Source organism: Chiloscyllium plagiosum, unplaced genomic scaffold (genome assembly GCF_037043375.1).
Source record: "Chiloscyllium plagiosum isolate Xiang-an unplaced genomic scaffold, Cpla_swu_hap1 HiC_scaffold_15, whole genome shotgun sequence".
NCBI classification, from domain to species: Eukaryota; Metazoa; Chordata; class Chondrichthyes; order Orectolobiformes; family Hemiscylliidae; genus Chiloscyllium; species Chiloscyllium plagiosum.
Genome location: NW_028270153.1, coordinates 60,937,288 through 60,952,887, shown reverse-complemented (window position 1 = coordinate 60,952,887; position 15,600 = coordinate 60,937,288). Strand labels below are relative to the sequence as shown.

At 43.4% G+C, this 15,600-nt stretch overlaps 1 protein-coding gene across 1 annotated transcript in view; it reads right to left on the bottom strand.

The window, feature by feature from the left end:
• Positions 1-15,600, bottom strand: part of cdh22 (cadherin 22) — an 850,755-nt gene that overhangs the window by 73,014 nt on the left and 762,141 nt on the right. Inside the window, exons 9-10 of the mRNA XM_043710157.2 lie at positions 3,527-3,648; positions 912-1,029 (exon numbers count right to left, since the gene is read on the bottom strand). Coding sequence (XP_043566092.2) covers positions 912-1,029; positions 3,527-3,648 — 240 coding nt within the window. The remainder of the gene's footprint in view (positions 1-911; positions 1,030-3,526; positions 3,649-15,600) is intronic.

Below are 15,600 nucleotides of genomic sequence, written 5' to 3'. Positions count from 1 at the left end.
ATGCTGCCTGACCTGCTGCGCTTTTCCAGCAACACATTTCCATCTCTGATCTCCAGCATCTGCAGACCTCACTTTCTCCATTTGGTTCCTCAAGCCTATTCTGCCATTCAATAGGATCATGACTGATCTGACAATCTTTATTCTCACTTTACTGCATTTTTGTGTAACCTTGATTCCTCACTGATCAAGAATCTATCTATCTCAGTCTTAAATATACACATGAACTCTGCCTGCATTCTTCAGAATGTAGTTACATGTTTTTTCAACCTGTGAATGCATTCTTTTTGAACCAGACCTTTTACATCACATTAAACAATGCTGAATTTGGTGTAACAATGGGCTATTCAGGGCAGGTGGGATAGTTATTAAACTTAGATAGTTGTTATATAAGCGACTGCTTTATAGCGTTTTCATTCCACTACCTACAGTAACTATACTTAGGCCTTAAAGTTATGCACTGTGATGTAATTGTAAAACCACTTATTTTCTGCCTTGACTGAAATACTTGACCAAGGGACTTCAAATGAACATGTTAAATCTGCCTGTGACTCAATTGGTAGTAAGAATCACTGTCCTCTTTGACAATGACTGATTTTTCAATGTTGAATAATAGACTTACTGGAATTAACCATCAGATATGAAGAATGGGTGATATTACTTTCAAAACACTGATATAATAACTTCTGTCAAAACTCTGGGGTGAAAGTATGGCATACTGGAATAAATTTAACATTAGTCTTTCTCTGGATGTAATGTTGAAGCAATTTGCCTCAAGATTACATCTTATTTGCAATGTGGTACTGTGTACTGTTGTGGATACAAGTTTGAACCGTATTCTTCTTGCCACTTGCACCCAATTCGCCTTTCAGGTTTGCTACCTCTTGTAAAGTGGGTTTGGGAGCAAGGTGTACCTTTGATATCCCAGAGGGTGAAATGGCGACTGTCAGCTGCTTCAGGAACCAATGTGAAGTAAAAGCGATGGCCGCCCTGCGGTTCGTCCTTGTCCACCACGCTGACTGTATGGATCAGCTGTAACAAAGAACAAAGCGTCAAAGTCTGAGCTGTAGCAGTTCTTCCAGAGTGCTGACGATGTGGAACTCTGTGCTCGCAGGAATGCTGGCTTTCATCAATGCAGTCCCCAACACCTCCACTGTCCCTGACTATCATGGGCAGCATTAACCATCTGCTATTACTGTGAAAATTAAATACACGGGCCCTGCTTACAACACGTTAAAGTGACCGATTATTGCAGAGTATTCAATAAGCTTCTGCAACTTTGTTGTCGACTATAATTTGCATTTCTACAGCATCTTAATGTCATAAAATCTACCAAAGTGCTATACAGGAAAATTTCCCAGCAAAAGTGGGCGGCACGGTGGCACAGTGGTTAGCACTTCTGCCTCACAGCACCAGAGACCTGGGTTCAATTCCCGCATCAGGTGACTGACTGTGCGGAGTTTGCACATCCTCCCCGTGTCCGTGTGGGTTTCCTCCGGGCGCTCCGGTTTCCTCCCACACTCCAAACATGTGCAGGTCAGGTGAATTGACCATGGTAAGTTGCCTGTAGTGTTAGGTAAAGGGGTAAATGTAGGGGAATGGGCCTGGGTGGGTTGCGCTTCGGCGGGTCGGTGTGGACTTGTTGAGCTGAAGGGCCTGTTTCCACATTGTAAGTAATCTACAAAAAAAAGCTGAGTTACGCGGAGAGATAGACAGGTTACTAGGAGCTACATTAAAGAATAGGTTTTAAGTTGTGCCTGCAGATAAGAGAGGAAGAAGGGGTCAGAGAAGGAACTGAAAGACATACTGCCCAGGTAGCTGAAGGTACAGCCCCCAATGGTAGAACAATTAAAATTGGCACAATTCAATTAAAATACATGAGAGGGTAATTGGAGGAGTGTCAATATTTTGGAGGGCTGCAGAGCTGGAGGAAGTTACAGGGAGGGGCTACTGTAATGGGATTTGAAAGTAAGGGTGAGCTCTTTAAACCTGAGATGTTGTCACCATTGGGCTGAGGGATGAATGAGGCATCATGTGTATGGGGCCCACACATGAGAATTTTGGATATACTCAGGTTTCATAAGAGGAGAGGAAATCTGTCTTGTGTCTGTTTCTTTCTGGGATCTCAGCAAGTCTAATTAGGTTAGTTTTAGTGCTTGTCAGAGTTCACTTATTAGCTGGTACATTGAGGATGGAGTGATCCCTATGAGATGGGAACATTATCAATTCTAGAGGGATACTATCAAACACAGAACAGTGTAGAGAGAATCTTACGCTCTGGTAAGGAAGGGAACTTTAATAATGGCAGTAGTGCAAAGCCAAGTTCCAAAACCAATCCTGATGACCTACTCATTGATTGCAAACTCCATGACCCTTATATGATCCCACTCGCTTCCATTAGCACAAAAGATGGTGACCATCCAACATGTATAGTTGTGTAATTACATTAACAGCAACATGACTTCCAAAGTTTATGGAGAAAGGCAGAAACAGGTGACTGAACTGGATAATCAGCCATGACCATAGTGAATGGTGGAGCAGCCTCAAACAGCCTATTTCTTTTGTTTCTACACCTAGTGGGAATGGTACTCTCTTCCATCAACATGATACTCCAGGAGTTGTCAGCTCCTAAAGCATGTATGGAAACACTGTGATCTCCCAAACAGGTTGCTGCTGGCAACTGTCAGATATGAAACTGAGCAACTGTCTGTTACTCCAGAGATCTGAACATATCGTCCAAGTTCACAGTCACATTTCAATACTGAGGGAGCACTACATTGTTGGCAATGCTGTTTACGATATGATATTAAACTGAGCTACTGTCTCTTTTTTAAAGTAATATTTTTAAGAGAAACAGAGAATTTTGCCTTGTATTCTGGCCCTTAACCGTTACCACATTGTAGGACTTTGATGTGTGCAAATTGCTTTCTGCTCTTCGGACACCACTATAGTGACTACACTTCAAAAGTATTTGTGAAGAAATGTGTCTTATTGTAAAACTCACAATATAAGTGTACTTTAAAAAAATTAAGTGATATAAGCAACCACCTTGTAAATGTTTAACTTTAGCAATTTGACTGGGAATGCCTCTCTCACTGCTCCAAGCATAGTGTGGCAGCACATATTGAGAAAATCCACCCTCCCAGGCCTTAACTCTTCATCTTTAACAATTGCTGTCAGGAAACCTTTCAGTGGCAGAACTATCCTCTATGTGCTCTCAGTATGTAAATATCTGTCTGAAAACTCTTGGGAAAATCTTTATCATGCTGCATTTGCATTAATTATGTTTTCAGCCTCTGTGAAAACCTTCAGTCAGCAAAGCAAGCCTGGGAACTCAAAATGACTTGCATATTAGGCGGTTGTCAATGGGCCATTACCTCAAATACTTATTGATTCCCTGTTTATTGAAATCAATTGGATGGCTTTGCTTAATGAGGACCAGAATTAGCTTGTATCAACTGATGACTTGCTCTCGGAGAAGATTTAGCTGGTTGTATTAACCGAAAAATCCAATGAATATTGCATCTACCTGACCCGCTTTGGCATCTTCACAAATAGTAGCTTCGAATGGCATGGAAAGTTCTGGAGCATTATCATTGACATCCAGAATCCTGACACCGAGGGAGGCCTTGCTCACTTGGGAGTGGTCATCTACACAAAACACACCATCACGGAAACAGTTAGTTGAGGGTTATTTGAAGGAGAGAAGACAATACAACAGGATGACGCTCATTGCTTCTTGCACCTCTTTTGAAAGAACAGCATTAGTAGACTTACACCAAATTCCAATTTATTCCCTTGTTGCTTTCAGGAGGATCAGCATTGCCTTCATGATAAATCAATCATCCCTATACAAACAGGCTGGAGAGGTTCGATGTATGACAAGGATAGAGTTATTTCACGAGACAGAGATTCATTAAAATTAATATTTACACATCCTTCCAACTCCTCTGGAGTAAACAAACTTTTATTGTTGCAATACATCACCACATTATTCTTAGCCCATTCGTAAAATAAAATAAATAAGTAGTAGGACTGAGATTCCTGGCTGTGCTGTAGATTTATAAAGACATGGGCAGAATTTCAAACCACCTCTTGCTGGTGTTGCCTTGGGTACACGAAGGTGGATGATTGAAAGTGGTGCTCTTGAATGATGACCGTTCATATTTGATTAACTCAAGATTACCGTCAAGTATGCAATCACTGCAAAGATGATCAAATCACCTTCTTTGAAATTTAGAAATTAGCTCAAATGAAATCAACTGCTTCTTTCTAACACAATATATGTTTTAAAATGATGTTGGAAATCTGAAACAAAAGAAAAACAGAAAATGTGGCAAATACTCATCAAATCTGGCAACATCTGTGCAGAGAAAGTGCACTGTGTTAGAATTTCAGATCAATGACCTTTGACAAGTTGTTGCAAAAGGACCACCCCAAACTGGTTTACTGGCCTTATTTAGTTAGAGATAAAAAAAATCCCTGCAGAAGGTGGAATCCAAAGTAGACAGGCAGGACGCTGGAAGAACATAGCAAGCCAGGCAGCACCAGGACTGAAGAAGGGTTACACCCGAAATGTCGACTTCTCCACGTCCTGATGCTGCCTGGCTCGCTGTGCTCTCCCAGCCTCCTGACTGTCTTATTTAGTTAGAGAGCTGTTGACTTGGTTCCAGGCTAAACGGGTCAGAATGACTGCCAGCTAACATCCTCAAGGGTGGTGGGAGGGGTGAGGAAATTAAATCAGGAGTTGAGCACATAGTGGATAGAAGCAAACATGGAATGACGAGAGCATGTGGAATCAAATGTAATTCTTTATGGCTCTCCAACTGAATTTCAAACATATCAAAAGGAAAAGAAATAAAAACGCATCATGGTCTTGGAGAAATAGTATGGAAGTGGTACTCATTGACAAGCTCTGTTATGGGTTCTAGATTAGAGTGGTGCTGGAAAAGCACAGCAGTTCAGGCAGCATCTGAGGAGCAGGAAAATTGAATAGAGGCTCTATTCCTGATGAAGGGCTTTTGCCCAAAACATCGATTTTCTTGCTCCTCGGATGCTGCCTGACCTGCTGTGCTTTTCCAGCACCCCTCTGATCTAGAATCTGGTTTCCAGCATCTGCAGTCCTTGTTTTTACCTTTTACGAAGCTCTGTTATGGGCTTAGCATAAGCTAATAGGCTGATTAGTCTCCTTCTGTGATACGGAATTCTATAGGCTGCTTTTTTTTTAAAAGGGAAAGATTGGCAGCGCAGATTGGCAGCCTCAGAAACACGGTAGTAGGCGCTACCGGCACAGCACAAGAGAGCACAAGGGCTGCCACATGACTCAGAGTCGAAAGGTGTGACACTGGAAAAGCACAGCAGGTCACAGGCAGCATCAAGGAGCAGGAGAGTCGATGTTTTGGGCAGGAATGCGGAGGGTAGGGTGTGGGTGTGGAGGAAAGGTAGCTGGGAAGGTGATAGGTCGATGCAGTTGGGGAAGGGGTAACTGTGGTAATTCGGTGGGGAGGGTGGAGCGAATACGAGAGAAAGAAGATGGACAGGTAATGCAGGTCAAGAAGGCGGTGTCAAGTTGTAGGGTTGGGATGAGGTGGGGGGGGTGGAGGAGAGATTTGGAATCTAGTGAAGTCGATGTTGATGTCGTGTGGTTGAAGAGTCCCAAGATGGAAGATGCGGCAAGCTTCTTCCAGTTGTTGGGTGGCTTTGACTGGGCAGCGGAGATCACTCAGGACTTGCACGCCCTTGGCAGTGTGGGAGGGGGAGTTGAAGTGGTCGGCCACAGGGTGGTAGGGTTGTTTGGTGCGTGTGTCCCAGAGCTGTGCCCTGAAACATGTCAGGGCATTTCAGGGAACACCTCTGGGACACACGCACTAAATAACCCCACCGCCCTGTGGCTGACCACTTCAACTCCCCCTCCCACATGCAAGTCCTGAGCCTCTTCCACTACCCAATCAAAGACACCCAACAACTGGAGAAAGAACATTTCATCTTCTGCCTTGAGACCCTTCAACCACACAGCATCAATGCTGACCTCAACAGTTTCTAAGTCTTTCCTCCCCCGACCCCATCCCAGATATAACCCTCCAACTTGGCACCGCTATCGTTCCCACCTATCCGCTCCACCTTCCCCACCGACCTATCAAAATGATCTCCCACCTGTATTCACCTCTCGCCTTCCGAGCTACCTTCGCCCCAGCCCCACCTCCACCACCCCCCTCCCATTTATCTCTCAGCCCCCTTCCCCCCCATATTCCTGATGAAGGGCTTATGTCGAAACGTCAACTCTCCTGCTCTCCGATGCTGCCTGACCTGCTGTGCTTTTCCAGCGCCACAGTTTTCAGCTCTGACTCTCCAGCATCTGCAGTCCTCACTTTCTCCACATGACTCAGAGTTACTGGTTTTTGAACAGGGAGATCTCGGGGCTCGGGGGAGTGGGTTGTGAAAGGGCAACTGGTGAGGAAGTAAGGTTGGGGTGTGGGGAGGGGGAAGAGGACATGGGAGATGTTATGCAGACATGGAGACATCTCACCGAGCCATGCAGGGTCCCCCTGAAATGAGGCGTACCCCTTTCCTTCCCATCTCTTCTCATTAAGACATGAAGTGGCCTTTCAGTGTGACTATATGCATTATCCTGGTCAATAGGCTCGGGAACAAACTTAGTTGACCTTTAATTATGTATTTTAATATTACAGGCGGCCTACTGATTTCAGCACCCACCCACCTTGATTATTAGGAGGGTCAGTTCACACAGGTGGGTGACAGGCCAGCCACCTATTTTATACGTTTCACCCCCTAAACCTGCATAAAAGCTGTGGCTCAAAGTCTAATCACTCAGCAAGAAATGGATCCTGAACTTTCAAATCTTGAATCGTACACTCAGTGGTCATTAGATAACTAATAGCTCAGCTGCAGCCTTCAGAAACCTTTGTTGCATGTTTCAACATGGTCGTAACTCATCGTATAGCACTTAGACTCTTTTCGTACTAGCCTCATTGTCTCAGAATTGTGATCGTTCATTATGCCCATGCTTCTGTTTAAACCACACTCAAGTACCATTGCTTCATGGGGAACAATTACATGGATGGATTTAGAAACAGCTAATGATTAAATTATAGGCAGATAGCTATTCATGTGCAGTTGGTTTCACAGTTGTGAATTGGGAGTCTTGCCAATTTATCCTTATTATCTCATTCTTTACTGCACCCAAGTGTGTCTGCTTCACAGTAAAGTGAAGGGCCGAGCTTGATGTCTGATCCTGGGAGAGCACACATTCAAGGCTCCTGCGTCCTTCCTTATTGATGGTCAGTGATGGAGCTACTGTAGCTGATGAGCTGTCAGCCCTTTGGTTGTCCGGCAGTGTTTGAGGGGTTAAGGATGTCACTATTTTTCACAAGGGTAAAAGTACCAGAGGAAAACACACCACTGGCTGCCACTGTGAAGATGGACCCCCAGAATTTGGTATTCGCCAAACTGAGCTTGTCCAACTTTCATACTTTTGAAATCTAATGGTGAGTACATTCCAAGTACAATAACATCCAGCTGATTACTTCTACAGATTAATTTTGAACTTGGTGACTTTATAGATGTTTATAAAATCATGAAAGGTATAAATATGGTTAATGGCAGGTGTCTTTTTCCTCGGTCGGGGGATTTCAAGACTGGGGGCATATTTTTAAGGCACATGAGGGGCAAATATTTTACACAAAGGGAGGTTTGCGTATGGAATGATCATCTGAGGAAGTGGTAGATGTGGATACAGATATAGTGTTTAAAAGACACTTAGGTATGTACATGAATCAGAAAGGTTTGGACGGATATGGGAACGGAGCTGGCAGGTGCGATTAATTTAGTTTGGGACTGGTTGGACCGAAGGGTCTGTTACTGTGATGCATGACTCAACAATTCTACAACTTTTCCCTCTAGACCTTTAAGCAATAATTTTACATTTATGAATTTTGTGGTTATTGATACACAAGGTGAATAGTTTCCTTCTTATCTGCTTTTGTCAGAACCTCACCTCATCTTGCAAACTATCATCTTGTGTTATGATTGCACTGAAAGATGGACAATCAATTTCCAAACTTCCATCTGATTTCTATAACTGAAACATTAATGGATGAAAGCATTTTTGCAAAGGAAAAGGTAATGATGCAAAAATGACCACAACAATCAGCTTCCCATAGGTTATTCAGCTCAGGAAAGCTATAATAAAGAAAAACAATTCTGAGCCAAAATTAACCTTTGTTATTAGAATGCATTGGAACTCTGATTTGTATTGACTGTTTTTACATAAAGCTTCAAAGAGAAATTTCATGCACTGAGATGAACTGCATAAAACATGAATAATCCAGATTTGGGTGTGGGGGTGGGGGTGGGGTGAGAGGTTGGGAAACACCAATGAGGCCACATACAGGAATACATAAATGATCTGTTTTTCAATTGCCTACTTTGGTAGCCATGCAGAGTGTGACACAATGGATTTCTAACATCAGAACTGGAAAACACTCTCTCCTTCTTTTCACTCAGCCTTTTAAAAGGCAACATCCATGGATAAGGCACTTTAGAAAATTATCTATTTAGCAAGAACTCAAAGTCCTGCATCATTTGCTACAAGATATCAGTTCAACAATTATGGTTACAGATTAAAAACTAACATCTCAAGTAACTCTACTGGAACAGCTTGGCTAGGGGAATGACAAGTTCTGGAGTGTAAGTCTTCAGCACTATTGACATAATGTTGCTAGGGTCCACAGTTTTTGTCATACTCAGTACCTCCGACTGTTTCTTGTCATTAATGTTCTTTAGGGAAGGAAACTGACATCCTTACTTGGTCTGGCCTACAGGTGACTCCAGCACCACAGTAATGTGTTTGACTCTTAATTGTCCTCTGGGCTGTTAGGGACAGGCCATAAATGCTGGCCTAGCCAGTGACACCCTCATACCTCTAAATTAATTGAAACAAAAATCATGGAGTATATCAAATTGGCTGAAAACTGGTATCTCTGATGTCGCAAATCACTACACAGATAATAAATGTCCTCTTCTTTTCACTCAAGAAACCTTTTAAACATGTACCTTATTTGATTCTAGTGAGCTAGCATTTTTATTGGAGTCATGTGTAGCTGAGTGCGAAAAGGAATTCAAATCTTTGTGATGGACATGCGAAAAGAGCAGAGTCATAATCTCTCATCTGGTCAGAACACGCATCACCCCATTCCTTCTCTGTGCCAGGGAAAACTATCTTGATGTCTTCAAAATCTCTTCACAGCTGAACTCCTTTAACCTCAGTGAACTTCTGTACCCTTTCTCAAGCCTTTACATATTTTGCTGAAGTTTAATGCCCAGAAATATCCATAATACCCCAACTGATTAACCCATGATTTAGCAATGGGAATAGCAACCATAACATTGCTTTTATATTTGACATTTCTAGTTGCAAACTCAAATCACTCAGACATTTTTCTTGTTCAGATAGCAATGATAGTTTACAGAAGAATGTGAGTTAAATCTTGGAACTGCTTATACTCAATTTTACAGTAAGTACAACTAAGCGCAGTTTGTTTATAAATTTTGAGAAGTTCATAGTTTGTGTCTTTTCCTAAGGTGCTATATTATACAGGCTCATAGCAATTATGCTCATTGTTAGAGATCATCACTAGTGATTTCAGCTGATGTCAATGTAGGAACCTAGAGGTGAACTCTTGGTAAGGTCTGTCTCTGTAAGTCGAGTAAATAGTCAAAAATTATCATTTGTTTGCACCTGCCTTGGCTCCAGCTCTCTTCTAGCAAAGGCACCCAGAACTTGGTTGTGATAGGAACACAAATTTCAGTCTGATAAAGACATTGGCCGAGATTTGGCCAGTCCCAGGAAGAATTGGGAGAGTGTGAGACAAGGGTGTCACACCAGGAAGGTTCCTCTGACACAGACAAGCTGCTGGGGGTGGATTCCAGGAGGCAAGAATAACAGTGGCTCGGGTGTTGGCCAACAGGACACAGTGGCATCAATTTAAATAACTAAAGAGCTGCTTTGGCAGTGGCAGGGTACCTCCCCATGAACCTACTTCCACAACCAACACAATTGGTGGCTATCCACATCATGGGTACAACTTCACACTGGGATTTCTGATGGGGGTGGGGTGGTGGGGGGTCGGTGGAGGTGGGTGGAGGGGTGAAGCAGAGCTGGAGACTGGACAACAGAAGTCCCCCTGTTGGACCCCAGTTAAAATAAAAAATTAGCTCGCCCCCCCCCCCCCTCCCGTAAAGGTGCCTCATCACGCTCACACCCTGGGCTACTCTTTGCAGCTCCTGGTGGTACTGCCGAGCTGCTGTCTTTCTGACTGGGTTAACCACTTGTAAGGCCTGTCTACATTCCTTCATTAGCCACCCCTCCCCCCCTTTCTCCTTCAATGCACAGCACTAAACACATTGCTTCTTCACTTCCTCTCTCACCCTCCTACTCAACCTGTGCAACTGTGTCACAGGCAATACATTTCAAAGTGGGAAGTTTATCATTTTCGACAAAACTGAGGCTACTTCTGTTTTTGTCTCTTAATTTTATCAACCAAGTTCTTGTGGCACCATCTCAAACAACGTCTGAAAATCCATCAGGTGTGGTCTGAGTAACTTTCATCAATACAACTAATTATTTATTAAAAGTTCTTCTGTAAGTCAATGGCAGCTGTTTTTAATCAAGCTATGTCTTTCAAGGGACTACTAATTTAATCATTTGTTATGGACTTTGGCACCTCATTAATATTCAGCTGACTGCTCCATATGTGCAGGTTTCCTGCCCTTCCACAGGACATTTCTGTAACCTCCGAGCAAGCTACTGGTCAATTATCTCCACCATTCCTTTGTCCAGCCTTTAATTTTGATACATTAATGATCCTGAACTATTTATCTCTCTGGAAGAGAAAGTGAGGACTGCAGATGCTGGAGATCAGAGCTGGAAATGTGTTGCTGGAAAAGCGCAGCAGGTCAGGCAGCATCCAAGGAACAGAAGAATCGACGTTTTGGGCATGAGCCCTTCTTCAGGAATGAGGAAGGTGTACCAAGCAGGCTAAGATAAAAGGTAGGGAGGAGGGACTTGGGGGAGGGGCGTTGGAAATGCGATAGGTTGAAGGAGGTTAAGGTGAGGGTGATAGGCCGGAGTGGGGGTGGGGGCGGAGAGGTCAGGAAGAAGATTGCAGGTTAGGAAGGTGGTGCTGAGTTCAAGGGATTTGACTGAGACAAGGTGGGGGGAGGAGAAATGAGGAAACTGGAGAAATCTGAGTTCATCCCTTGTGGTTGGAGGGTTCCTAGGCGGAAGCTGAGGCGCTCTTCCTCCAACCATCGTGTTGCTATGGTCTGGCGATGGAGGAGTCCAAGGACCTGCATGTCCTTGGTGGAGTGGGAGGGGGAGTTGAAGTGTTGAGCCACGGGGTGGTTGGGTTGGTTGGTGCAGGTGACCCAGAGGTGTTCTCTGAAACGTTCCACAAGTAGGCGGCCTGTCTCCCCAATATAGAGGAGGCCACATCGAGTGCAGCGGATGCAGTAAATGGTGTGTGTGGAGGTGCAGGTGAATTTGTGGCGGATATGGAAGGATCCCTTGGGGCCTTGGAGGGAGGTAAGGGGGGAGGTGTGGGCGCAAGTTTTGCATTTCTTGCGGTTGCAGGGGAAGGTGCCGGGAGTGGAGGTTGGGTTGGTGGGGGGTGTGGACCTGACGAGGGAGCCACGGAGTGAGTGGTCTTTTTTGGAACGCTGATAGGGGAGGGGAGGGAAATATATTCCTGGTGGTGGGATCCGTTTGGAGGTGGCGGAAATGACGATGGATGATACAATGTATATGGAGGTTGGTGGGGTGGTAGGTGGGGTTCTGTCCTGGTGGCGATTGGAGGGGCGGGGCTCAAGGGCGGAGGAGCGGGAAGTGGAGGAGATGCGGTGGAGAACATCATCGATCACGTCTGGGGGAAATTGCGGTATTTGAAGAAGGAGGCCATCTGGGTTGTACGGTATTGGAACTGGTCCTCCTGGGTGCAGATGCGGCGGAGACGAAGGAATTGGGAATATGAGATGGCGTTTTTACAGGGGGCAGGGTGGGAGGAGGTGTAATTTAGGTAGCTGTGGGAGTCGGTCGGTTTATCAACACAAATGTCTGTGTTGATTCGGTCGCCCGGGATAGAAATGGAGAGGTCTAGGAAGGGGAGGGAGGAGTCTGAGACAGTCCAGGTAAATTTGAGGTCGGGGTGGAAGGTGTTGGTAAAGTGGATGAACTGTTCAACCTCCTCGTGGGAGCACGAGGCAGCGCCGATACAGTCTCAATTTATCTCTCTGACATTTTTCAGTATTTCTTTGTACTTTCTCATCGTATCCTTCTGAAACATTTTCAGTTTCTCTCTATTTTGGTTGAATTGCCTAATTTTCTTTCAAGATGCTAACCCCAACCCTAACCCTAACCCTAACCCTAACCCATCCCTAGATTGATCATGTGCACTGCTTACTTGTGGGAAGACATAGTGAAATTACTTGGGTTTAGCATTCCCGTTGTTTTCTGCCAAGTTGTTGACTTAATTATTTCTCAATGAGTTTGCTTTTTATGTTCTGAATTATTTGCTTTTTTAAAAAACTGGTTCAGTACTGCATTTGGTGAATGATGCGCAGTTTTACGCCCCATAACTCAAGAAGGATGTCCTGACCCTGGAGTGTGTTCACAGGAGGTTCACGGGAATGGTCCCAGGAATGAAAGGCTTAACATATGTGGAAAGCTTGAGGACTCTGGGTTTATACTTGGTGGAGTTTAGAAGGATGGGGGGGGGGGGGGGGTTGGGAGATCTAATTGAAACTTACAGATTACTGAATGGCCTGGACAAAGTGGATGTTGGGAAGATGTTTCCATTGGGAGGAGATACTAGGACCCATGAGTATAGCCTTAGAGTAAAGGGAAGACCTTTTAGAACGGTGATGAGGAGAAACTTCTTCAGCCGGAGAGTGGTGAATCTATGGAATTCATTGCCACAGAAGCCAGGTCACTGAGTATATTTAAGGCTGAGATAGAAAGGTTCCTGAGTATCAACATGATCAAGGATTGCAGGGGGAACATGGGAGAATGAGGTTGAGAAACTTATCAGCCATGATTGAACGGCAGAGCTGGGTCAATGGGCTGAATAGCCCAATTTCTGCTCCTCTGTCTTATTGTCTATATTTTAACCATTTTCAGTTCTTTCTCTTTTGAAATATTTTAATCAAGCATGTTTAAACTTCAAAAATAGACTTCATTCATAAAAATCTTTTAATATGCACACACAGTCACTGAAGAAGTTTGGTTCTGTACAGTAGCATATGAAGGATCAAGCAAGCATTGGGGTTTGACTCCATCCAGCAAAGAAATCAAAGGCAGTTTTTACTTGTACAAGATTATATTTACATATATATGAGGCAGTAGCAGAGTCCAATAACTGAACGGACTCCCATTTAACTTCAACAGAAAGACCTCATGTAGTGCTCTTTCCCCTCTGTGCCTTGGTGGCAGCTGCACACACTCCTGGACCTTGGAATGTGTCAGTCTACAACACTCGGTCATTGGTTGGTTTTGACTGCAATGATTCAAGAATATGGGTCATCAACACCTTCACAAAGGCAATGCTGGACTCTTCAGTGACTCTCCCTGTTACAATTAAAGTTACACAGTTATTACCTTTGCATTATCTTCCTGTCCCACTTCACCTTTGAGAACTACAGTGGTAGCACCTTTAACCTCATTCTTATTAAAGTAAAAATAGTGCACAAACTCCACATTCTTAAGAGGACAGGTTGTATAAACATGTTCTTATTCTCTGAAATATAAGAGACTGAAGGGTGACCCAGTCAAGGTTTTTCACAATGTTAAAAATAGTGCGTTTTGAGAAGATTTGTAGCTCAGGTTGAGGTTCTGGATGTAGGTTTGCTCGGGTAGATACAGGCAAACAATTTCATCTGCTGAGGTAGTGAATGCAGAACGTAAATTTAAAATGAGAGCTGGGCCAGTCAGGAATGAAATCAGGAAGCATTTGTTTTCACACAGTGGGGAGCAGAAATCTCTGTCCCTAATGGCTACGGATGCTGAGTCAATTAGAGCTTTCAAGGCTGAGATCAATAGGCTTTATGAGATGAGGGTATCATGGGATATACAGAGGATATAAACAAAGTTAAGATAGAAATTAGCCATGACCTAATTGAATAGCGCAGTGTGCTTGAGGGGTTGAATGGCCGAATCCTATTTCTATGTTTACATTTGTAAATTATCTTTGACCCATTATTTTTGGGTAGTTTAAGTCACATGCCTCTTTTTGCCATATTATTTGAATGGTAGCATATCTCGTTTCCATTCTTCAAATTGTAATGAAGTCACAGGACAATAACAGAACCCATCTCAATCCCCAAAATGTAACTATTCCCTGCAGTATTGCTGTGTTTGAATGTTGAAAAAATGTCCTTGGGTTATATTGCCATCACTCTTGTTTCTCCTATTTTCTCCATCTGAATACTATGTAACCAGCAACGCTCAATTCTGAGCAAGTCTCAGCCACATTCCTGTTAAGATGTAATTAAAACAGAAAATTTGAGAAAGCATAACAGGCCGGAGGGTATCGGTAGAGAGCAAAGCAGAATTAATATTTAAGGACCATAACCTTTCAATCAGAATTGTTAATATAGGTATTATTACTCTTTGGCTTTATGTGGCCTTCGCAATTCAAATTAATTTCAAATACTTTGTCCATTGTCTTCCTAAAGCTTAAATATCGTAATCTCTCATCAGCTTAAATCACCTATTAAGCTTATTAATCCTTTCTCCAACAATGTGTTTCATTATTATTTCCACTTTGTGGCCTTCCCATATCCCTTTCTGCTTTTGCTTTAATTTCTGCTTCATTTAATCTTTGTCTTTTCTTCCCTGAACTAATATGATTGAATCTTGCATTCTTCCCCAAATCTTTCTAAATTCATTCAAAGCATGTGAGCATCATAGATAATGCCAGCATTTATGCCAGTTTATAAACCCCTTGAGAAGATGGTGGTGAGTTGCCTATTTGAATCACTGCAGTCCATGAGGTATTTGCACTCCCACAGTGCTGCTAATGAGGGAGTTCCAGGATTTTGACCCAGTTACACTGAGGAAACGGTGACATAGCTCCAAGTCAGATGGTGAGTGGCCAGGAGGTGGACTTTCAGTGTTCTTATGTACCTGCTGTCTCTGTCCTTCCAGATCGTACAAGTTGTGGGTGTAACTCCAACAAAGTTCAGGAAACTCAACATCATTCAGAACAAATCACACATAGTGGCAGCTGTGTGCATCATCTAAAAGGTGTGTTACACTAACTCATCAAGGCTCCTCTACCTAATTGTCCTTGATCATATGGAAAAGCCAGTAGTGTTCTATTAAACGCCTGACATACAAGAGGCGATACATTGGACTTGTTGGCTCTCCCAGCCTGCTGGGTGGGACTTGTGTTGTCTCCACAAATTTCCACCCTAATGTGGATAAGAAAGAAACAGTTCCCTCTACTGGGGAAGAGTGTAACTGGAGGCCATTAACACGAGATAGTTATCAAATAATCCAGTCAGAACTTCAGAAGGAGCTTCCTTACCCAT